This window comes from Sciurus carolinensis, chromosome 6, assembly GCF_902686445.1.
Source record: "Sciurus carolinensis chromosome 6, mSciCar1.2, whole genome shotgun sequence".
In the NCBI taxonomy this organism is placed as follows: Eukaryota; Metazoa; Chordata; class Mammalia; order Rodentia; family Sciuridae; genus Sciurus; species Sciurus carolinensis.
The window spans coordinates 75,356,455-75,382,812 of record NC_062218.1 but is presented as its reverse complement, the minus strand read 5'-3'; the positions used below and the strand labels follow the sequence as shown (position 1 = coordinate 75,382,812).

The 26,358-nt window shown below is 36.0% G+C and overlaps 1 protein-coding gene and 1 non-coding gene across 2 annotated transcripts; both read left to right on the top strand.

The window, feature by feature from the left end:
* Positions 1–34: 34 nt before the first annotated feature.
* Mblac2 (metallo-beta-lactamase domain containing 2) lies at positions 35–15,700 on the top strand. Its single transcript, XM_047556792.1, has 2 exons — positions 35–928; positions 12,333–15,700. The coding sequence occupies exons 1-2, from the start codon at positions 475–477 to the stop codon at positions 12,716–12,718; spliced, it is 840 nt and encodes a 279-aa protein (XP_047412748.1). The 5' UTR covers positions 35–474; the 3' UTR covers positions 12,719–15,700.
* Trnav-uac (transfer RNA valine (anticodon UAC)) lies at positions 3,081–3,152 on the top strand. Its single transcript has one exon. It is a non-coding gene; the product is annotated as a tRNA-Val (tRNA).
* Positions 15,701–26,358: the final 10,658 nt, after the last annotated feature.

The following is a 26,358-nucleotide window of genomic DNA, read 5'->3' as shown; positions in this document are numbered from 1 at the left end:
CCCGACTCTTTCTGCGCCGACTGGGAGTGCGCATCGCCGCCAACCTGTGGGCGGAGAGGAGTAGGGGGGCGGGGGGCGGAAAGCCAAGCCCGGTACTTCCCACACATAGCTCAGGTACTCTGCAGTCAGGGTGGGGAAAGTGTCGCCTTCTGGGTCTCCAGTTCGCCACAGTGACCCCTGCGTTTCCCGGTGCTGCGACTCTGAAGCTACGATAGTTTCTGCGTCTGGACGCTGGCGCGCAGCCTCACTCTACGGACCTGGCGGGAGGGTGCTGCAGCGAAGTCTTGGCAGCGTCTGTGCGTGTCCTCCCCGCTCCCCCAACCCTGCGCCACCCGCATCCCCGCCCCCTCGCTCTGCGCCTCCTCCTTGGCTGCGGGCAGAGGGCTTCAAACAGCTGCAGCGCCCAGTGTTTGGACAGCCTGTAGGAGGCACACACGCCTACACCCACCCTGCCTAGCCGCACCCCTGCCCAGCATGTCGGCGCTCGAGTGGTACGCCCACAAATCTCTGGGCGATGGCATCTTCTGGATTCAAGAACGCTTTTATGAGTCGGGCAACCGCGCCAATATTTGGTTGGTGCGTGGCTCGGAGCAGGACGTAGTGATTGATACCGGCCTGGGGCTTCGCAGCCTCCCGGAGTACCTGTATTCCTCCGGCCTTTTGCAGGACTGCGGGTCCAAAGAGGATGCGGCACCCAGGCCGCTGCTGGCTGTGGCCACCCACGTGCACTTCGACCACTCCGGCGGTCTTTATCAGTTTGACCAGGTGGCCGTGCACCACGCCGAGGCCGAGGCCCTAGCTCGCGGGGACAACTTTGAGACCGTGACCTGGCTCTCCGACAGCGAGGTGGTGCGGGCGCCCAGTCCGGGCTGGAGGGCCAGGCAGTTCCGAGTGCAGGCGGTGCAGCCCACCCTCATCCTGCAAGATGGTAATGGGCCCCCACGGGCACACGCTCGCGTAAAGGGAGGGGATTGGGGAGAGACTGTCGGAGTACTGCGTATTGCAGAATTGCGTGGCCATAGTGGGATTGTTTGGATGTATCGCAAAAGCATTTCTACTGTCTTACCCTTCTCTGGGTAAAAGCCCACTAGATCAGTGCCCAGGCCATCGCAGCCTTCTCTACTAGTAGACAGTAGCTCTGGTACAGCGTAGTAATTCTGATTACTCGTTTGAAAACTGGCACCACCCCCTAGTCAGTTTCCTGTGTCTGTTGCAGTAGTAACACTACAGAGACTTGTGACCAGGGATTTCCCATTCTTTTCCTCAGGAGGACCTGACATTTGCAGGAGCTTTTGTAGCGAGTAGACGTTTAAGGAATGACGCCTCACGAAGAGTACATGTTCTGCTGGGTGCTTTAGAAAACTGCTGACTTAATTTGCTCAGTCACCAGCTGGTGTGAATAGTTCCCACCTGTAGGCTTAGAAAACCATCAGAGCAGTGATTCCAATCTGCGCATTCATTCTTGATCTTTCAGATTGATTTATTTTCTTGATATTGCCTCACAAGAGAAAAAAAAAAGCTTGATAGTGAACATAAAATAGAATATGTCTAGCTTAGATAATGTCAGATATCTGGTCTGCTTGAAAGTGATGCCTGACAAAGATTAATAAGGTTTGTTTTTTTTCCTATGGGGATGAAGTATGTGGGCTAATACATAGATGGCCTTGGTCGTCTTTGGCTATGAAAGACGTGATGGGATTTCAGAGAGAAATTCATGGAATAAAACAAGATAGGGGCCTACTCTTTGCACACAGGAACTTAAATAATTGAGCTAATTAGCCACAACAGCATATTTGGTATATTTCTCTTCTATTTAGAAGAATTTTAACCTCACTACATATTTGAAGAGAGGTAACCAAGCCCCAGTTAAATGTCTTGTCTAGCAAGATGGTGATAAAAGCTATGATTTGAACCAAGCCACAATAGATCAAAGCATGAAGAACATAACATAAATCATAGCCAAGAAATATGATAATTCTAAGTAGGATGTGAAAGTCCCTTCTTTCCTTTCTAATAATTTTAATTGCCAATTTAGCCTATTATACATGCCTTCATGAAGTAGAAGTATCCAGTTTTGCACTATGATGAAGCTCACTATAGAACTAAACAGTATAGCAAATAAAATATTTTACAAAAATCAGTTTTTCTTACAGATGATATCTTGATCATTTGTAACATTAAAACAACTGTAAAAGTCTATGCCTCATCCTCCACCTAATAAGTCTCCTCCTTAAAGTTTTAATTCTGACTATTCAGAAAAACTGTTAGAGTCTTATTTGACAATTTGAGATGCAAAAATTATTTACATTAAATATACTTCACTATATTTCTTTGATAGAATTGATACTTTGAGAGGTAGGGTTTCCATGCAGCTGATGGATATTCAGACTATCAAGGGTGAAAGAATGGTAGGGATTATTGTTTTATAGATGAAGAGAGGATCTACACAGACCTGAATAACCTACCTGAGATCTCCTTGACATTTTGGAAGGAACTGGTTCTGGAACCCAGGTTTCCTGAATTCCAGGTGCTTTAAAGCTTTGAAGGTGTAAAAAGAAAGCTTAATATTTGCAAATACTTGTGAAGGTGATAGTACTGTGTTATCAAAAGTCTCGTTTTTCATTAGGAGCTGGATGCCTCATCCTCTCAAGTAGCATCTAATTTCCTTACTTCTCAGGAATATTAATTTCCTGTCTCTTCTGAATGATATGGCCTGCTAACTGCTCTTAACATAATCCAGGTACCTAGAAGGAGATATAAAATACTTTTATTAAAAAGTCACAGATGCACACCCACATACACAGTACATACCGAACCCCATATAGTATTCCTTACTTTGGTTAGAATACAAAATGACTGAATAATTTATTACATTTCATTAGTGGATTGATGATCAGCTCTATGGAGAAGCATAAATCTGTGCACTGTATCTCTAATCTCAAAACTGACTTATAAATGAGGAACAGAAGGACAAGGAGAGAACAGCCATATCATCCAGTGCTTTATCTTTAATGAAAAAACAACTTGCCTTATTAATAATGAAATGATATTTTTCTGTGAGAAGATAGTGCTAGAGGGCTGGGGAGATAGCTCAGTTGGTAAAGTGTTTGCCTTACAAGCACAGGCCCTGGGTTCAATCCCCAGCCCCCCCCCAAAAAAAAAAAAAAAAAAGAGAAGATAGTGCTAGATCTTAGATATAACATGACTCTCAAGTGGGCAGACATCATGCCTACTATTTACAATATTCAAGTGATTCAAGTCCTGGCATTTTGTCTCCATTGTATATGTTTAAACAATTTTCCCAGTCACCAGATATTTTCTCAATTAGAGGAGTGGTTTCAGGTGGACTGAAATTATTTGGGGAGGTTAAAAATAAAATATACAGATTCCAGAAAGGTAGAAGATTGAACAGACACATCTAATTTGGCTCCCTTCCAATGCTACACTAATACTTCTAGTAAGATACCATGATTTGTTTGTTTCAAGCATAAATCTACATTGGCTGAGGGTTCTATTTTAGATGCTAGAAAGTAGATGTGGTGACTGAGTAGTTTTTTACTATGCCAGCAATGGGAAATCAAGAGTCAATTCAGTCTGCACAAAAGAAGCCTTAAAAGGCTCAGAAATTAGCAGTAGCTGGTACCTCAATGGGGGCAAAGGGAATACTGAAGTAAAATTGGTAGTAAACATTTTAGCTATTAAAACTCTATAATCATTATTTCCCTTTATGTGTCTGCCCCATGTTCATCCAGTTAATTTATTCTCTAGAAATGGTAAAATAGAGGAGTTTCTTGATTGAGAGATGCTGAGCATTATTGAGTTCAGGAACTCAGTGTGAAAAACAGAAGGAATAAGAGTGTGTATGTGTGTGTGTGTTTCCCTACTGGAGAAGTTTGAGAACCAGGCATTTACCCGCAGGGTAGGAAATTAGGAAAATCTTATCTGGGAATCTGACCCCTAGAGGAAAGATGCCCATGTTGAGGAATTCTTAAGTAATCTCTGACCTGCTCTCCCTGCTGGTCACTTGAGATGTCACTAGGCCCCATCCTTGTGCTTCAAGCAGCATTTTCATCCCCCACTCTTAAAACAGGCAACAAGCATTATGAAAAATCTGAGAAAATCCTGTAACATGACATCAAATATTAAACAGCATAAAGCAACTTATGGGGGACTATCAACAATATCATTAGGGGGATAAGATGAGCTAGTGCATTGCAGATATCAAAGAGACAGTAAACAACAGAACAATACCCATGAAGAGCTCTTGGAATTTAAAACATCAGAAATTACTCTGTAGAAGACAGATAGGATAGAATTGAAAACTTACAGAAGAGCAGATAGGCAAAATGGAAAGTAGGTGAGAAAAAGACTATATAAGTAGAAGACCACTTTGGAAAATTCAACATTCAGATAATAGAAGCAGAGATAAATTAAGTGAAGGAGAAGAAATAGGAAAGAGAGCGGTAATCCAAAAATATATCTCATAGTTAAAAGATGTGAATTTCCAGTACAATGGATAAAAACACGTCCAAACCAAAGCACATTACTGTAAAAGTGCACAACATTGTAATCAAAGAAGATTCTATAAGCTTGCAGAAATTTAAACAAAAGCGTTTTTAATTCAGATCAGAATGGCTTTGGAACTGGAAAAGAAAAAAAATTGCCTGCAAATCTAAATGACAGTGATTCCCATCCTAGAATTTTATATCCATCCCATTATCAATCAAGTTTTCAAAATATTATTTCTTACATATTGTTACTTAGGAAACCACCAGGGTAAGCCCCTCCAAAATAAGGGGGAAAACCCAGAAAGACAGACATCTAGTATAGTAAACAGGAAATTGAATGCAGAGGAAAGTCAAAAGAAATTATCAAGATGGTGCAGTGGATTATATTCTGACAATGACAGTACCCCGGGCATAGAGAGCTCCATATTGGAGCAGTTAAATCATAATTCTTTTGCATCGGTGGTGGTAAGAGAATGAGAAATGCATACATGTGTAAAGATGGTATGGTATATGGAGTATGAGGAATTGAAAACTAAAAATCCAATGTCATAATGAAAATTAATAGGTAACATGAAATTTGGAACTAAGAAATAATAATACATACATGGAATCAGTGCAGCATACCTAATTGGTAAACCAAGAAATGGAAGATAAATATTTGGAAATAAGTATATCTGGAAGAGTTAGTTGAAATGACAAATTGTTAAAAATGCTTTTGAGAGCAAAATTGTCAGTAGAGAGTGGGGCAAAATTTTTTTTCTTGTATTTCAAAACCTAAATATTTTATTCAAATATTTACACATATTTCTTTGAGTAAAATCTGAAATTAAAAAAAAAGGATGACATTCCATGATGGGGAAGATCACTTGAGATGTCAAGAGATGTCTAGTATAACCGGGATCTGGACAGCTGCATCAGTGAGGCTTGAAGAAGTATGCGTGTTATACTTGTGATACATTTTCTAGACGACTCTAGGTCTTGAGGGAGAAGACATCATGAAATAGCTAGATTTAAGTATTATCAGCATATGGGAATCATTTATTCAGCCACAGAGTAATGGTAGAACTGATGGTCTTCAGCTATAAATGCGCTTAGTAGTTGCTTATGGTTGGTATCTGTTTTGATATGTGGGTACTTAAGTCTTCCATTACTATTTAACTTCCATTATTATTTAACTGTTGTTAAATATTTGGACTAACACCTGGATATATATCTAAAAATCAGTAAGGCTTTATCTCTGCATTGGTAATTCTTTGTAGCTTCTGTTTAGGATAAAACTCCCACCCCCGCTTCTCTTCTTTATACATTTATCAAATAATTGATCTCCAGAAGTCCTGTTATTAAATCAACTTGGCAATAATTTTTTTTGCCTTACCTGTTAATTATGCAGTAAATGTTAGTTTTTTTTTTGTTTTTGTTTTTTTTCCCCTCTCCTCAGAGGTACCTTAAATCTGGACCAATTATCCTGTAGAATTCTGGTTTTTTTTTTTTTTTTTTTGGTGAATGGAATGCAGAGAAATTCTGGAGTGTCTGATATCATCTTAATGTGATTCCTGGGACCAGAAGAGAAGATGAAGCAGCAAATGAGGCTCTTTTTTTACACTGAAATAGATTTCAGCTAACCCAAGTAGATGTGGGGGTCCTGACTTCTTGATGTTGCCCTGAAAGTAAAATCAAAACCAAACTTATTTCAGAGTTTTTATCCCTGTGGCTACACATTACTTGGAATCATTAGGCATGACCATGGTTCTTTAATTTAGTGTGCAAAACAACCAGTTGGGAAACTTATTTAAAACAGCAATTTCTTGACCCTAATGCTGAAAACTTCAGATACTATAGGACTGGTGTGGGACAAAGGAAGCCTTATTGTTAACACGATTACCAGGTAATGCTGATGGAGTGGATCTGCATAGCACAGTTTGAGAGATATATTATTTTATAGAGTTACATTACATAGAATTATATAGTATAATTATGATGATGCATTATTTCCACTTGATCCTTCTTTTTAGGTGTTGTCATCACTGAATAGACAATGCTGACTGAGTAGTAGTTCTCAAAGTGTGGTTCTAATTGAACAGCCTTCAGTGCTACTTGGTAACTTGTAAGAAATGCAGATTCTTGATGCTATGCTGGACCTACCAGACCAGAAACTGGGGGCTGTACCCAGTGCTTGTGGTTTAACAATTCCTATAGATGATTTGGCCACACACCTAACATTTGGGAACAACTGGGATCGTTCATTGCTTCCCAACTTGCCCAACAATGAAAATCACCCTAGTTTCTTGTTAGTTATTAAGATTTCAGAGACTCTTCCCTAGGAGACTGATTCAGGAACTCTGGACTCAGTGTAAGAAGGCGTATGTCCAACAAGCATCACAGTCAAATCCTAGAAATCTGGGTTTGATTTGCTTTTCAAACTATATCATGCATTTAAAAGAGAAGAACAACAAGAAAGAAAATCACCTGGAAAACTACTACCACTACTATGGCTGCTGAACGTCCTGTCCTCAGACGATGCTTTGAAAAGCACTATTGTAGACCAGATCAGTTCAAAACAGAAGGGAGGCAAGGTGATACAGATAGTGGCACAAATGGCACTTCAAAAGCAAAGAATAGAAATCTACAGTGTTTGGAAAGACCCTTCGGAAAGTTAATGAAGCCTGGAATGCTTTTGCCCAACGGATCCTCCATATATGCCCCCCCCCCCAAAATCACACTACAAGATTATTATTAAATTTAATATTACTTTGAACGCTGGGCAAGGTTGATTAGTGAACTACCAAAATGTCTCTTTACTGTTAAGATTAAATTTAGTAGCTCTTTAAAGTGAAATCTCAAACCATTTTCCTACTCTTTACTATAAAATTTTAGTCCTTATTTTAGGTCATCTTTTATTTTTTTTAATACTAATGATATTCAAATAACAAGGGGTTCTTTTGCTCTTGAATTCATAGAAGAATGTGAATCCCTGAACTTGCAAAGCAGAAGCCAGAAGTACTCAGCATATTTAGAAAATGAATTTTTTATTATATTTATCTTTAAAATTATTGAAATGTTTTGCATTCAATTCTATTGTATCTCTTTTTAATAGCTTTATTTAGATATAACTTGTGTACAAATCACCCATTTAACATGTACAATTCAGTGGCATCAAATATATCGACAGAATTGTGCATCTGTGACCACAATCAATTTTAGAACATTTTTATTACCCCCAGAATTAGCACCATACCATTTGGCCACCACTGTCCCTTTTTCTGCTCCCCCCATGAATCTCTCTAGCCATGCTCCCAAAAATCTTTCAGACTAGTTTGTCCTGGAAATTTCATATAAATGGAACCATACAATGAGTGGACATTTGTGTCTGGCTTCTTTCATTTAGCAAAGTAATTTCAAGGTTTATCCACTTTAGAGCATGAGTCAGTACTCATTTCTTTTTATTGCCAAATAATGTTTTAGTTGATGAATATGCAACATTTTATTTACCCATTCGCCAGTTGATGAACAATTGAATTGTTTCCACTTCTTATATATGTTTAAAAAGCTGTATTGAGATATGTTTTACATACCATTAATGCTACCATTCTTAGTGTATATTTTGATGAGTTTCAGGAAATATGTACATTTCCACAATCATAAGCACAATCACGTTTGAAAACACTTTCATCACATAAAAACGTTCCCTCTTCCTTCTTTGCAGACGATATATCCCTGCTCCCACCTCTGGCCTAATGATTATTTTGTGTCACTGTAGTTTTGATTTTCTGAAAATTCTCAGTAAATCATAGTCTTTGTGTCTTCCTCTCTCCTTTGGCATGTTTTGGAGATTCATCCATATTGTTGCATGTGTTCATTGTTCATTCCTGTTATTGAGAAACATTCCATTGTATGGATCTAAAACTTCATTTATTCACCTGTTGAAGGAAATTTGAATTTTTCTAATTTGGGGCTATTATGAAAGATGCTCCCTTGATAATTTGTGCACAAATCTTTGTGTGGGATGCACGTTTTCATTTCCCTTAGTACACACCTAGGAATAGAATTCCTGAGTTGTATGGTAAATGTATGTTGATTTTTTTTTTAAGAATATGCCAAACTGTTTTCCAAAGTATTTATACCATTTTATATGCCCAACTGCAGTCTATAGAGGTTCCAGTTTTCCATGTCCTTGCCAATGCTTGACTTTGTTAGTCCTTTTGTTAGCTATGCTGATGAGAATGTAGTAATGTTTCATTAGGATTTGATTTGCATTTCCCTAATGACTAATAATGTTGAACATCTTTTCAGATACTTATTTGCTAATCAGATCTTCTTTGTAAAAGTTCTATTAAAATCTTTCCTCTTTTTAAATAATTGTTTTTTTACATTATTATGAGCTATAAATCCCCAGTACTGCAGATGAGTGTGTATAATATATTTTACATATTTTATTGTAATATTTATAAAATATTAAATATTTTATCTCAGTATGTGGCTTCACTTTTTATTTTATTAATGGCAGTTTTTAAGCAAGAAGTTTATAACTTAGATGAAGTCAAATTAGTCATTTTTTTCTTATGATTCACGTTAGTTGTGCTATATCCACGTGTAGCCTAAGATTGTAAAAGTTGTTGTCTTCCTTTCCTAGGAGCTCTCAAATTTATGTTTATGACTTCTTCTGAGTTAATTTTTGTGAATATCATAAGGCAGAAGTTTGAGAAGTTCACTTTTGTTTTGGTATGGATATCCAAAGTATTCCAATTTAGTTTAATGAAAAGACTGTCCTCTTACCCACTGCATTACCTTGGGTTGAACTGCCTTTAACTTTGTTAACCCTGTTTTGAGTGTCTACTTCTGGAGTCTCCATTCTCACATGAGTATGTTTTTGTTTTTTAACAATTAGTATTGTTTTTATTTGTCATTTAGCCAGTGACATATTACCTGCTGTAGTGTAATTGAACATCCTGAAATTAGGTGGTATTAGTCTTTCAACTTTGTTTTTCTATTCCATAATAATTGTATTGGTTATTGTAGGTTGTTTGCATTCCCCGCCCCTCAAAGTGCTGGGGATTTGAACCCTGGCCCTTGCGCATGCGAGGCAAGCACTCTATAAGATGGACTGTATCCTCAGCACCATGTTTGTATTTTTATGTAAATTTATAGTTAGATTTTTCAATCTGTTCAAAAAAGTATGTTGATATTTTAGTTGAGATTGTATTGAATCTGTACTGAACATTACAGTAGCTATAAGCTGCATGTGACTAAATACAAATTTAAATTGATTGATTAAAATAAAAAATTTAATCCTTTGTTGAACTAGCCTCAAGTGCTAATAGTTGCCTGTGGCTTTTGGCTACTATATTGGCTCAGAATTTTAAACATTATTAGTAGACAATTAAGCAAGAGAAATGGGTTAAACTACCATCTTAATGATGTTAATTCTTCTAACAGTGACAGCATTTCTGTCCCTTTGAATAGAATGAGACTTGGTTTCATTGATTTTTTTTCCTCTAGTGATAATTGTTTCCTATACCATTTGTTTTTGCTGCACTCCTTATTTCTTGCTTAATACTTCATGTCTGATTTGCCTTTCTTTTCTTATCTACTTAAGATAGTTAGTTTGGTTATTGATTTTAAGCATTTATTACTTATAAAATAAGCATCTAAAGTAAATTTCTAAGTACTGCTTAGGTAGCTATATTTCATACATTTGGATGTTTTATTTTTTTCTTAGTTCAATACAGATTTTTTTCTAATTTTCTTTTTGATTTTATAAATTTTATAGAAGTGTAATATTTAATTTATATGGATATTTCCTGTTTTTTTTTTTTTGGTATTTCTGTTTTATGCCTTTTTTGTTATCAAAAATGTATTATAGAGACTGGGATCCTGGCTCAGTGGTAGAGTGCTTGCCCCGTACATGTGTGACACTGGGTGACACTGGGTGATCCTTAGCACCACTTAAAATGAATAAAGTAAAATAAAAATATTGTGTCCTTCTACAATTTAAAAATAAAATTTAAATGTATTATCGACTGGGTGCCATTGTGTGCACATGTGATTCCAGCTACTCAGGAGACTGAGGCAAGAGATCACAAGTGTCAGACCAGCCTGGGCAGCTTTTCAAAGTAGAAATTAAAAAGGGCTTGTGATGCAGCTCATATTTCTTTTAGCATGCACTAGGACCTGGGTTCAATTCCTAGTACTGAAAAAAAATTATAAATTAAGTTCATTATTTCTAGTTATCATAATTTTAATTATATGTGGTCAGCGAACATAACTTCGTATGGTTTAATCCTTTAAAATTTTTTAAAACTTCATTGATGTCCTGTGAATATTGCATGTAAATTTAAAAATAGTGTGTTCTTCACTATCTTGAAGTGAAGTATCTTATATGTGTCAATTAAGTCAAGTTGATTGAAGGGAGTTGTTTGGGTTTTTGTATCCTTACCTATTTTCTATTTATTTGTTTTATATGTTTTACTCAGGGAGAAGAATTTTGAACTCTCCAAGTATGATTAATGAATTATTTTTATTTCCATTCTGCCACATTTTCCTTCATGCATTTTTGTTCTTTGTTTTATGTGCATATACATTTATTATTTTAAAAATGTATTGACCTGATTTATAGCCTCATAAAAATATACCTGTTCTCCAGTAGCATTTCTCATGTTAAAAAGCTATTTTGTCTTATACTAATATAGCCACTCAAATTAATACGTACATGGTATAACTTTAACTAATTTTTGTCTTTGACCTTGTAATTCCTCTTGTTAATTGCATATATCTTTCTTTTTAATCTAATCTGATGATTTCTGACCATAATTACTCAGTGTTTGTCCCACTCATGCTTAATGTAATACAGTTAAGTTTTTAGGTCTGCTGTTTTGTTTATTACACCTCATTTCTTTTTTTAATCTCTTCTTTATGGTTTCCCTTTATCTTTAACCAATTCTGATTATTACACCATTTAATTCCTCTACTGACTTCTTAGCTATATTTCTTTGATTTTCTTCCCATGGTGTTTGCATTACAGATTACAATATGAATACCTAACCTTATCATGATTTACTTGAAGTTAGTACTGGTTTAATTCCAGTGAAGCAGCAATTTTGTACCTATATAGTTCCATTTACTCCCCACTGTGAATAACTCTAGTGAGTCTGAAATTTTATCCTACTTGCAAGTTAGCCTGCTATCATTTAATGGATTTTGACAAGGACATGAGTTTCCTGGGTCAAAAACAAAGGATAATTTATTACTCAGCAATAGCATTAGCCAAAGCATCATCCTATGTACCAGTTACTCTAGCTATAAATGCCCATAGGGTAAACCAACAAGGGGCAATTGTAATACAATTCACTAGAGGAACATTTATGAATTGTGCCAACAGGATAGTGGTGCCATGGGATGTTCTGAAATGTAAAAGTTTCCTGAGCAAATAAGTCTGGCAAATTGTACAACTATATTTACCTTATGTATTTCTACGGTGTTCATTGGTATTAAAAGCTCTAAGCCTTACAGAAAAGAGATGCTTAATTTTCTTTGAAGCAACAGTTCCAAAATTATTTGACCAAAGAATCATCTGATTTATCATAATGACTTGCAGAAGTAGTGTTGTACAATTACTCTCTTTGGCAAATGCTGCTCTAGCGAATAGGAATTAAATATAGGCCATTTATTTTTAAATTATCATTCAGAAATACAGTATTTAGGGAACAAAAGTAGAATGAGTATTATCCTTCCCAATTTTCTTAAAATCATTTAAAGTACTTGTATTTTTTAAGTATTTAGAGTCAAGTATACAACATATTTATCTGTAAATTCTGTTTCCATTTGTAGGGGATGTGATCAACCTTGGTGACAGACAACTCACTGTTATGCACATGCCAGGTCACTCCAGGGGCAGTATTTGCTTACATGACAAAGACCGAAAGATTCTCTTCAGTGGAGATGTTGTATATGATGGATCACTGATTGATTGGCTCCCATACAGCAGGATAAGTGACTATGTTGGAACTTGTGAACGTCTAATAGAATTAGTGGACAGAGGTCTGGTTGAGAAAGTGCTCCCTGGGCACTTCAATACCTTTGGCGCTGAAAGGCTTTTTCGATTGGCATCTAACTATATTTCAAAAGCTGGGATATGTCACAAAGTATCTACTTTTGCCCTGCGATCTCTTGCAAGTTTAGCCCTACGTGTAACAAATTCTAGGACCTCACCCTAGTATCTATGCTGATGATCTATTTTGATTAACTGTATCCAATATTCCAGTTCATTTTGTGCTGTTTAAAATGGTTAATAGTGTGCATTTCAAAAGTGCTTTTATACCACTGTTGTATATTAGAGAAAAAAAGATTAAGAATGAAAAAACCAAAAAAGAGGAAGGTTTTAGTTTAATTTTTTTTCTTCCAAGTAAGTAACCACTTAAATAAACTTACAGTTTGCCAAAGCTGTCATAATATTTGCTCTAAAATGCCATAAGTGTATAAAGGGACACAAAGAGGCATTTTGCAACAATAGAACTGTCTGCCCATTTTTCTTATTTTATTTCCTAGGTGACCAGGAAAAAAAGCATCTAGAGCCTTATGTTTATATGCCAAACTTGATTTTTTTAGTATATTATTTTAAGATAAAGTTTCTTGTGTTCAAAATCCATTAGAATTCAATATGAACATGTAAAATCTAACCATTTAGAATGACAGCTAAAACATCCCATGGTTATTGTCTGGAATTTTTTAAGCCTCTTTGCATTTTATTTATTTTGTTTGTAATTATATATTATATGCTATGTAATTTAACTTATGAAAATTATAAATTTTGTTTTATTGCAAAGCTTTAAATTTCAGAGTACTTCAGTAAAAGCTATTTATTGTTATCTGTTATTATGTAAGTAATATTTTCAGTCATAAAAGTGAAATTCAAATGTATGTAATCTAACAACAAATTGTCAGATTTCTTAGGACACTGTCAGGAAAATTTGAAAATATACATATTGAGAATAATTTTTATTATATCCTATTTTAATACTAACAGCTATTATAAACAAAATCTTTCTTGTTAAATAGCATCTTCAGTATTGTGTCATATTTTGCAGTATCAAAACAACTATGGAGATCTATGATATCTTGATATATGCTATTCTTTTACCTAACAACACGTCTGTACCACAGAAGGATTTTCAAGTTAATTGCAAAATGTCCATTAGATATTGATCTAGAATGAATGGCCTTTTTAATCCTGATTCACAACACCTATTCCTATTCAGTATTCTTTGTCTTGAATGAAGACAAGTCTGCATTCCTAAGTCATAGAAAAGGTTAAACCACTATTCAGTAAAATGTTTTGGTTTGATGCTCTTAATAATCATTTATTAAAAACGCTTTTGGAGTATTTCATAAAGGTTTTGTAGACTTTTTTTCACTGCATTTTTATTATCGACATGTCTAGAACCAAACTGATAATGCTTTGGAAATCAGATCTTTTAATATTAGGAAGGTCCAGCAATTATTTTTTCTGTCATATTATGTAACTTTTTCTACTGTGCAGATATCCAGATTTTTTAGCTTTTTATTCATTCTTTCACACACACATACACACACGCAAATTTACACAGTCATGTACATACATGCACAGCACCTGGAAGCCTCAAAAGTCAGAGACATTATAGCTGGAAATTGAAGGCACATGAAACATGAAAACTCAGGGGCACCTGACCACTGAGCCACATCCCCAGCCCTTTTTTGTATTTTATTTAGAGACAGGGCCTCACCGAGTTGCTTAGCACCTTGTCATTGCTGAGGCTGGCTTTGAATTCAACGATCCTCCTGCCTCAGCCTCCCAAGCTGCTGGAATTACAGGCAGTTGTTAGGATTTTTGAGTCACATTTGGAAGGATGACTTGTTAGGTTGTTAGGGTAGGAAACAAAAAGATTCAAGAACGGGGATGTAAGAATTACTAGGTAGAGTAGTCTTTCCTTGTGACAATATAAATTTCCTTTTCAAGGAATCCCATTTCTCCCAAGCACCATATATTTAGCATGAGAAAAAGAGATTTGTGATTGTGTATAAGAGTCATGTTTATTGCAGATGGGCTGAGCTGAACTGCCACATGCCACCAAATGAACCTCAGAGTCAGAAAGAGGCCAAGGTTGGTTCACATATAGAATATGATGAGAGTTCTCTGTGGTAGTCATTCAAGGCAGTAGGTCTGTTTCAAATGAGTACAACACTGAGAATATAGATTTGGTTCAGGGCAACTACAATCACTTAATAAGCCTTAAATATAGCCATTATTTTTATATCAGTAGCACAAAAGAAAACCAAAAGTCCTTAATCATTGACCATTTTATCTTATTTTAGAAATTTTTTAAAAAATCAGAGTACAGTAGGCATTGAATTTTATTAGAAAACATTTACTCTTCCTGAAAGATTTCCTTATTTATTAAAAGTGTAATTTTTTGGAACAGATTGATATTTTTTAATTTGGCAATTTTTTTTTAGTTTTTCAAATTGTAACACAACATAAGACAGTGGTATTTTGCTGTTGCTACAGTGTGAAAAAATGGAAATAAATTAGGGAAAGGATATCATTCATTTATTATCCATGCTATACATTTAAAATATGCATTATTTAATTTAATCCTGGTTCTAGCACCAAGAGGTAATTGACCAGCTTCACAGAACAGGACAAAGCTGGTAACTGAACACAGGTCTGTCTACCCCTAAACTGTGTTCTTTCTCTTATACCTGCACAACACATAAAATTGGCAGTATATTTTTACTTTTCCAAGATGCCACATGTGCCAATAATAAATCAGATGATATTGAAGCATAATAACATATTTAAAAAAAAAGCTTTTAAATTAGATATTTTCACCCTGACAGTGACCTTTATTGTAATTTATGATTCTGGGAAATATTAGAATGTAAGTATAATTCAAAGTTGTTAAATTAAGACATTTAGAAATAATTTTTATTTATATTGCTAATTTATCTTAGAATATTCATTTTTCTTATTCGATGTCTTTTTTTTCCATATCTCTTTTTAACTGAGAATCTTAAATGAAAACCTTGTGTGTTATCCTGATGTAGTTGAATAAATAGTTATGTATTGTTCTTTATGGATAGTAATATGAATGTAACGCACAAATTGTCCTCTTATAATTTTCAGATAAATGTAAGTAAACATTCGTGTAATAAATATTAAAGTGAACATTTCAATCTATAATTGGTATTTTTATGACATTTGCAGATTTCTATTTAGTTTCTGAACAAGGGTATTTCTTATATGAAATGCAGTTTTGAAAATTTCTTGATGAATGAAGAGTCAAAGTGTGGGAACAGAAAAGTAAAGTAAACAGAAAAGTACTTATATAAACTTTTATTACTTAAGGCATTTCAAATCAATGAATAGAAGATGAACTATTGGGAGAAAATCTGAAAGTGACCCCAAATTGTTCTACTTCAATCATCGCACATTTCTACTGGGTGTATAAGTCATGGTGACTTGACTAAAAATTTAGGGGTATTCTTGTCATGGGAAATTTGAAATATTTGCCAAAGTAGAATGTAATGACCCCCTGTGCACACATCATGTGGCTCCAGCAGTTAGCAACTAGAGCCAGTCTTGTTTAACTTTACTACTACTGTCCCCGCTAGCATAACCTAGCATAGATTTATAAATATTTCAGTATATATCTAAAGGATGTGGACTTCTAACATCACAATACCATTATACCAAAAATAATTAACATTGATTCCTTAATATTATTAAATACCTAAGTTCTGAAAAAAAAAAGATGAACTATTTTGTCGGGGTTTCCGGGACCCCCAGCCTTGGGCACGGTCAAGATGGCGCCTGGCGCTGAGCCAAAAGCGGCCAGCCATACAGTAAACAACCAGAGAATTCCAATGATTGGCTAGTTAACGATGTGATTAGAGCATGCCCCCCTGTTTACCTACTCTACACCTGCAGCTGTCCGCGCGCGTTTACCTCGTGTGCTCTCCCCTGATTGGTTGAGGTGTATATAAGCTTGATGGGCGGGGGAGTAGCAGAAGAAGCTGGGAGTAGGAGCAGAAGCTGAGGGCAGAAGCTGAGGGCAGAAGATGAGAGCAGAAGCTGAGAGAAGAGGCTGAGAGTAGGGGTAGAAGCGGAGAAGCGGAACGACCGGAGCAGGCGAGAGTTAAGCGGAGGGAAAGAGAGCAAGAGAAAGAACAGAGAGAAGAAACTGAGAGTAGGAGTAGAAGCTGGGAGTATAGGCGTGCAAGCGGGCGTGAGCCGAGTGGGAGAAACGAAGCGGCCGGAGCAGGCGAGAGCCGAGCGGGAGAAGAGTGAAGTGCAGGAGAGGGAAAGAGAGCGAGAGAAAGGGATAGATAAGAAGGAAAGAAAGGAAGACTGTACGCAATAAACTTCCAAAGCTTCAGACGTTTGTCGTGTCTCTCTCTGCGGGCAGAGGGAACGCGATACTATTTAATAAATATTACCATTGTTGATGTGGGAAAAAAACTCTTGCCATCATAAACGTAAATTCCTGATGAATTAAAGATCTAAATGTGAAAAACAGAATTACATGTGTTAAAAAAAATATGTATCCTGTAGAGTAGGAAATATCTGCTTTATATAGAAATTAAAAAATTACAACATTTAAAATGCCTTAGAATTTAGATGCCACATAGTTAAGAGAGAAAGATTAGAAGAAAATATTTACAACTTGAATAACAGGGAGATAAAGAGCAAATATAAAGAATGCCTATAAATTTTGGTAAGAAAAAGGTAAACTACTCTAAGGGAGTTAAGACCTTTCCTCTACCCTCTTAGGTTCTGTGACTGGACCTGAGAGTTAAACTGAGAAAAGAAAGATTAACAAGAGAAGATTATACAAATTTTATTTGATGTTAAAATTTTTGCATTCATACAGATGTTTCTTTTATAAGAAATGAAGTTTCACAGAAATACAAAAGGCCTGAGAGCTTATATGCCATTTTAACAAAGAATGAATGATACATTGTGAAGGTATGATATGACAAAGAAAAAGGGAATTTTAGCTCTGGGGAGTATATTGTGGGAAAATGACTAGGAGATACATGGGAGAGACTCATGGGAAAAGAAGGGTTGTTTTAGCAGGTGTATTAAGTTTTTTAGAGGAAAATCACCTAATAGAATGTATATACAAATTATGAGAGGAATTTATTTGATCACTTGCAAGGTTTACATAATTAGAGACTGCAAAGTTCCTTAGTGGTCATTGGCAGGTTGGAGAGCCAGGAAAAAGCTGGTACTAGCCAGTAGTCCAAGAAGCTGGAAGCTTCAAAACAAGAGGGACCAGTGGTGCAGTCCCAATCCAAGGCTGAAGACCTGGGAGCTCCTTGGAGAGTCACTTGTGCAAGTCTATATTCAAAGGCTGAAAAATCGGAGTCTGGTATACTTTGGTGGTGCAGCACCAAAAAAATTTCACCAGCTTAAGAAGAATCAAGTTTGCAAATGCATGTATCTTCGCTTTTCTTCTGATTTTCAGTCCTTCCAAGTTCCCTGACTATTAGTGGTGCCCACAGTCAGGGAAGGTCTTCTACCACTTAGTTCACTGTCCCACTTGCCAGTTATCTCTAGAAACACCTTCACAGATACATCCAGAAGTGTTGCTTTATCAATTTTCCAGGCATGTGTCAATTCAGACAAGTTGACAACCAAGATTAACCATCGTGGCAGGTTTGTACAGATTTGACTTAGTGTTGATTCCCTGTATTAGTGACAAGAATGTTCTCCTCCTGATATGGGGATGGAGGCCACATCTTCCTCAGAAAATGTATGCTCTGCTTTTAGGAATGAAAGGGGAAGATCAGAGAGGCCTTCCTACATTTACTTTTTTCAATTACTTTCACCTCAAAGTAATCAGCATGCCAAAGGGGCATGTTCTTATCCCCTTTGCTGCTTCTAAAAATGAATAAATTATATGAACAGGTTATTTTTATAAGAGGAGACACACAGGGCCAAACATAAAATGATGCATTACTTCACTATTAATTGGGGAAATGTAAATTAAAATAATGAAATTATTTAACTAGGTTTGAAAGTTTTGGCAGTACAGAATGTGGATGTTTCACATTGTACTACTGGTGGTGTAAACTACTCCAGCCAGTTTGGGGGAATGTTAAGAATGGCAGTCTAAGCTGGGCATAGTGGCACATGCTTATAATCCCAGCTACTCAGGAGGCTGAGGTGGGAGGATTGCATGTTTGAGGCCAACCTGGGAAACTTAGACCCTCTATCAAAATAAGATTAAAAAAGGCTGGGCTGTAGCTTAATGGTAAAGTTCTTGCCTAGTGTGTGCTAGGCCTTGAGTTCAAACCCCAGTGGTTAAAAAAAAAATGTTGGATATGCACCTTTTCCTCTGCTTGTTTGTGAAACTTAATAAAGCAACAGAAAAAGCTTTAAAAAATGGCATAAACTCAGAGAAGCAAGAATGATAAAGGAGACAACAGAAACAACATTTTGAATTCTCAAAAGCTGATGGATGAATGAAAACTGATATGGCAAACTCAAAGAAGCTTAAAACTAGGCCAGGAAAGTGACCTTATGGCAGCAACCACCTTAAAAAGACTTAGAAATTGATAATACTAGACAACTCTAGAGATGAGGGTAAAAGGTCTTTGTTGTTTTTTTTTTAAAATTCAAATTCTGTGTTTGATTTAGACCTCCAAATTCCTTCCCAACTCTTCACTGGTGAGCAATTTCCTCTTCCCTACCTCAGGAAATTGGACTTAGATTTACCATGAAGTAAAGCAATCTGAATCTTCAGAATCTTACACTTGCATGAACCCCTTCCAAAATCCTGGAAGGAGCCTGAAGTATATGTTCAATTTTTTTTCTTTTCAAATTTGTATAAGTTATTTTTGTATTCTTTTTCTCAGAATCTCCAAATTATAAAAGCTTCAGGCCCCACAAAACTGGGGTCTGCCCCTGACTAGAGGTTATTATGTGGGAGGATACAACTGAATATCCTGTGTGTGTTAGCTTTCTGTTACTATAACAAATAGCCAAGATAAACAATTTATAAAGAGAAAAGGTTTATTTTGGCTCACAGTTTTGTAAATTTCAGTCCATGACCAATTGGCCCTGTAGCTTTGGGCCTGTGGTGGCACTGTGCTTCACGGTGGGAGAACATGGTAAAGGAGACCCATTTAACTTGTGACCAAGAAGAGAAAAGAGGAAGAGACTGACATCCCAACAAAGGATAGTAAACCTCAGGGTCATTTGATGTTATTATCAGTGAGTTACAAGGGAAAAGTTGTCAATCGAGAAGACACTCACCTTTCCTTTGGTTAAATTTTTATGTTTCATGGGAAGTTACTAGAGTTATCAATATTTTGGTTTTCCATTTTAAGTGTTAACTTTAGGTAAAACAGTGTTGCAAATGACAAAAATATAGATCTTCTGACTTCTGTATTTGATAGAAGCCTGGCAGTGTTCTCCCTAATAAATATAAGGTCACACTATATTATCATTAGTCATAATTTCAGTTATTTAAAAAAAAATGTTCATTTGCCACAGTAATTATTTGATTCTAGCACTTATGGAATTTTACATAAATACGGATGTCTATGATCTATACTGAACACATAGAATCTCTTAATATTCTTAGTATATTCTTGACATACTCTATATCATTTTTCAGGATTATTACATATGTCTCAAGATTTTTTTCCTTCATAAAGAATGTTCATCTCTATTTTTGCAGATTAGAGATAGCATTCATTAACTTTTTGAAAATAATAATAATCATTGTCCCTAAATACGTTTTTGCCTCTTTAGAAATTGATTTTATTGTTTTGTTTTGCATACTATAGAAAATCAAATTTCATTGTCAGTGTCACTAATATTATAAGCTTTTTTCAGACACTTGATGTTGGAAAATTTTCAATAATAAATTAACCACAACCATTTAAAGCCTCTGTCATCCATGGAAGGTTTTGATTTACTCTGATGCTTTCCTAACCTGTAGATTCAATGAACTGCATGTCAGAGTTTGTCTTTAACAAAAAAGGATCAAGCCAGGTGTGGTGGTACACATCTATAATCTATAACTTGGGAGATTGAGGCAGGAGGATTGCAAGTTTCAGATCAGCCTCAGCAATTTAGCGAGGTCCTGTGCAACTTGACGAGACCCTGTATCAAAATAAAAAATAGGAAGAACTGGGGGTGTGAATCAGTGGTAAAACACCCCTGGTTCAATCCCTGGTACGAAAAATTAAAAAATAAATAAAGAAAAAAGAAAAAAAGAAAAAGATCATCTTAAAGCCCAGTGGGAAAGTAGTACCTCAGGTACTTCAAACCATTGTTTCTTCAAAGAATAGACCCTTGGGCATAAACTTCTGATGGGATTGCTTAAGCAACTTTCGGAGCATACCAGTGTTTGGAGTCAGGATTCCAAAACCCTCTAGTTGACAAACAGATGGTTTCATAAGGCTGCTATCTCAAGATCTAATGGAACAGAATTACTTCTACAGCACTAAAGTACTGATAAGGGAAATTTCATGATAATTATGGGTACAAAATGATGATGTTATCTTAATGTTCTATTTCCTAGACATATAAGGAAGTTCTTTCTCCTTCTTAAGCTGTCTACAGCCCACAGCAATTTAATAAACTACTTGTTGTAATAGATGCAATACATTTTAAAATATTTGATTCTTATGAACATTCCTGACCCCAACCTTCATGGTACTATAGTTATTTGCATTGTTTAAGTAGGAATCTTTCCTCCTTTTGGTCATGATATCATTGGAGAAATTAGTGATACAAAGTCTTACCTGTAATGTCATATTTAAGAATGGTGCTTTAGTCAAATATTACATTCCATTTTCAGGGAACTAAGAATGACTTTCCTTATGGACTCAATGCCTTCAGAGTCCTTTCAAGAAAGCTGGCTTGTACCCATTTATAGGGTCCCAGGCTTAGAGGAGTGTAAGAAACAGCATAAGGACTGTAAGGCCAGAAACATGAAGGTATTTTGGAAGCTTCAAGAATGAGGAGTTGCCCCGAGTTCATTGGTACTGCTTTAGTCAGCTCTTTCATGGCTGTGGCCAAAAGAACAGACAAGAATGATTTTAGAGGAGGAAATGTTTATTTGGTGCTCACAGTTTCAGAGTACTTAGTCTATGGATGGCCAATTCCATTGCTCTGGGCCCAAGGTGAAGATGAACCTCAAGGTGGATGAAAATGGCAAATGACTCAGGACATCACACCAGGAGGGAGAGGCAGGGGAGCACTCCCCAAAGGCATACACTCATCAACCCACCTCCAGCCACAGCCTACCTGCCTACAGTTACCATTCAATTAATCCCTATCAGAGGATTAATGCACTGATTAGGTTAAGGTTCTTACAACCTCATCATTTCATGTCTAAGTTTTCTGGCATTGTCTCACATGAGCTTTTGGGAAACATCTCATATCAATGAAACCTGGTTTGGAGAATTTCTTGAATTTGGCATCCTAACTTGGAATAGTAAATAATAGAGGTCTTTAAAGATCTAATCTGAAGTCCCTTATAAAAATGTACAGATGAAGCTAATTTTGTAATTATTCATTATACTCCTAGATTTTCTTGAATCAAACTTTTAAAAAAGGCCTGTGTGGTAATCCAGGCTTGCTGTACCTATGTAAATAATCAAACCCAACCTGCTGAGACCAGCTTCACTTTGTGTTTGAGAATAAACTTTGAGGTTATCTTGATCAAAAGAGTGGAGACTGAAGGGCAAAAATTGTGCATCAATAGAAAGTCTTGCATTGTTCAGAACACATCCTTTCAGGTTATCTGACTTTATGGAGTTTCTACACTTATCATTGCTTTTGAGCTATTTTACCACTCTGTAAGTAGTAATTAGATGATAGTAATGTGTAAGATTCTTGTCTGTAAACACACACATCCATACCTTCTGTTTGGTAGAAGGACCACAGGAGCATCCTAACTCCAAAAATGCCAGTTTATGTCTTATGTCTTTCCAAATTCATTTAAATAATTCTGATCTATGGATGTCTCTGCTCTTTGTTTTCCCTTTGAAAAAGAAAGTTACAATGTCTTCCTGATTCTCTCACTAAGAACAGTTTAAATAAAATCTTTGATGTGTTCATGTCTATATCAGAGCTACGGTTTTAACTTTTTTTTTTTTTTTTTTTAATTATCCTTCAAATGAAACTTACTCCCATTTGGCCTGCTTGTACAACACTTTTTAAAAATATCATTATCATACATCCAATACTGTTTTTCTCTACTTATGTTACTTGTTTCTCGCAGTAAAGCGAGTACTATTACTGTCTTGCCTCCCCTACCCTCTTTTTGGCATGGAGAACCTGAGAGAGTTTACAGATAAACCAGCCAGGAGAAGGATCCAGGTAGCTTGGTTCCAGGGTCCGCACTGTTAACCATTTGTTCATTGTCCTCATAAACAGGGAAACCTTTATTTGTGAGGACTAGTTTTGAGTCTTGGCACCAGAGATTTCTCAAGATAAATTCATAAGTTAGTTTCTAATTTTGATTTGACTTCCCTTGGAGCTTAAGTAACTAGGCAAAATGAGCTGATTGTCTTAATACTAGCACTTGAGGTGATACCAGAAAATTTCGGACCATTATAGTTATGAATTTGGTATTCTTGCACTGCCCACACCCTAGTGAGTATCTTGAGAATTTTGTCTTATGTGACCATGGATCTGGGCCATGGAAAAATGAACTGCTATTCCTGAAAGTCCAGGAGCAAGTTTCTACTGACCTGCTTTTCTTGGGTGATCCTGCTTTGCTTCACCATTTCCAACTCCCATTTCCATTTCTTGACTGATTACTCTGGAATCATTGCTAATGATATTCTGTTATTTGGAAAAGATTGAACTATGTTCAATAAAGTGCTTAGGAAATCAATTCTATAAAACAATTGAGAACAATTTGCATCCCAATGGTTACAGCAAGTTTTGAAAACTAAAGGAAGGATCATAAAACTATCCTGAAATATAGTATCCAGAATGCTTTATCTCCTAAGATGTCCCTGTAGTCGGGCCTTTATTACATCAATTAATGACTTTCCCAGCACAGTATGAAAGGCCATTAACCAATATTAAATGTAACCCCACTGCTCTTTGCCCTGGAGTATGCTATATTGCATAAAGCTTCCTTAAAATTTTGTGAAGCATCTCCACATGAACTGATTTCTGTAATTGTACTGCAAATGACTTTCAATCTTTCTCAGGTAATCCCAGGACTCCTCCAAAGTAAATTAAAGGTATGCCATACCTCTAAAATTTATGCCAAACCTGCCCTCCAATTTAAAAAATTGAATCCAAAAGTATTTGAATAATAGGAAATTCATAATAATGTGGATTGAACCCGGGACCTTGTACATGGGAGGCAAATGCTCTACCACTGAGTTACATCCCAGCTAGAGAAATAGCAATTTTAAGCCTTGACTATACATTTAAATCATGTAGCAATTTTTAAAAGTACGAATGCCTGGAATACACACAAACCAATTAAAACAATATCTATGTGGGCCTACAATTTTAAAAGCCTAAATAAAGATCCAATTTCCCTTCCTTTCTTCCCTCCTTCCCACCTTCCCTCCCTCCCTCCATCCTTTCTTTTTTTCTGCAGGTGGACATCCAGTTTTCTCAGCATCATTTATTGAAGAGGCTATCCCTTCTTAGCATCTTGTTGATGATAAGTTGACCATATTTGCATTCCCTCCAATCCCAGGCTTTCTATTCTATTTCACTGGTCTGTGCATCTGTTTTAATGCCAGTACAATACTATTTTGTTTACCACAAATTTTTAAGATAATTTGAAATTAGGAAGTATTATTCTCCTTTCTTAAGATTGCTTTAGCTACAGGGTATTTTGTGGTCCCATACAAATTTCAGGATTATGTTCTCTATTTCTGTGAAAAACTTGGAATTTTAATAGAGATTGCATTGAATCCATAGATCCCTTTGGATAGTGTGGACATTTTTACAGTATTGATTCTTCCAATCCATGAACAGTAGTATCTTTTCATTTGTGTTTTCTTTAATTTCTTTCACCAGTGTTTTATTGTTTTTAGTGTACAGGTTTTTCAACCCTTTGGTTAAATTTATTCCTAAGTATTTTGGACTTTTTGATGCTAATATAACTGGGACTTTTCTTCTTAATTTTTTTTTCATTGCTGGGGATTGAACCCAGGGCCTTGTGCTTGTGAGGTAAGCACTCTACCAACTGAGCTATATCCCCAGCCCTTTCTTAATTTTTTGACAGTTCATTGTTAATGTACACAAATGCTACTGAGTTTTGTATGTTGATTTTGTATCTTGAAATTCTACTGGATTATGTTTATTATCTCTAGCAGTTTTAACTGGATTCTTTTGGACTTTCTTTCCATGTGTGGTATTGGGGATTGAACCCAGGGAAATTTTACCAATGAGGTATATCTTGAGCCCTTTACATTTTTAATGTTGAGACAGGGTCTTGCTAAGCTTCACAGATTGGACTTGAACTTGGAATCCTCCTGCCTCAGTCTCCTGAGTCACTGGAGTTACAGGTGTGTACCACTATGCCAACTCTTCTGAATTTCCATATATAAGATCATATCATCTGAAAACAGATAATTTTACTTCTTCCTTACATGTATGAATGCCTTTTATTTCATTTTCTTGCATTATTACACTGATGAGGACTTCTAGTCCCCAATCTTTATTTTTTGGGAAAGACTTTGAATTTTGGAATTAATTCTTTCTTCAATGATTGGTAAAAATCACCAGTGAAACCTATCTTACTGGAAAGTCCACAATCAAGATGCCATCAGATTTGGTGAGGGCCAGTTTCCTAGTTCATAGCCTGCTGTCTTCTCAATGTGACCTCAAATGGTAAAAGCATTGAGAGAGTTTCTATGATTCCTTTTTAAAAGTCATTAATCCCATAGCTAATCAATTCCCAAAGGAACTAATACCATGATCTAATCTATTCCTAAAGGCCTTATCTACAAATACCATCACATTGGGGTTATGTTTCAACATAAGTATTTTGGGGGAATAAACATTCATTATATAGAACAACTCTCTTGACTTTCCACCTTCTCTTCCAGAAATCCAGTCAAATGTTCAGTTATTCTGTTTTTCTAGTAATAACACCATCATCTTCATGAGGTGACTCGAGTTTGTCTCTTTTTGTCACTTCCCCTTTAGTTTATTACAGGATTCTATTCCCTCTTCCTGTAGGAGCTTCCTCTCCCTTTATTTCTTTTCACTTTCTCTCCCTAAATCTGAGGACTATCAGGATTTCCCTACAACACAAGCTTTAATTTTTGATCTTCAGCTCAATACCCTTTAATAATTGCATATATACTTACTGATGATAAAAACCAATATGCAATGAAAGTTGTTACGAGAGGTAGAAAAACTGTGGAGTCCACTTGTTGTTATTGTTGTATTCTAAGTTCATAGCCAAATAATAATAATGAAATTTAATTATCTGTAATGTAATTGTCAACATAGTTGGAATATTTGGATATGATACTTAAAGACTTGGAATTTTGTTTTGAAAAATCTATGTTTTAAGCTTAAAAAGTGCATCTTCTGTAATTAATTTCGATTCTTATTTAACACATAGCACCAAACTAAGTACTGTGGGAATAAACAAATGAATATAAAAGTAAAAACATCATTTGAAATATGTTCCATATTAAGTAAGTCAAAGAAGGATTCTGGTAAGCTATTTGGAAAATGAAACACAACAAAGAAAGGAAAAAAGAGTAATTGAATCATCGATCAAAGAATCAAGGAGAAAACCAGTTATATTAAAAGGATTTGTTTTCATTGAGCTCTTCAGCTTATTTAAAACTTAAAAATACTTGA

Bases quoted from the DNA above. Each gene is read 5' to 3' on its own strand.
- Mblac2 (XM_047556792.1), top strand. From the start codon at position 475: ATGTCGGCGCTCGAGTGGTACGCCCACAAATCTCTGGGCGATGGCATC. The intron at 929-12,332 runs GTAATGGGCCCC...TTCCATTTGTAG, and splicing joins CACCCTCATCCTGCAAGATG to GGGATGTGATCAACCTTGGT.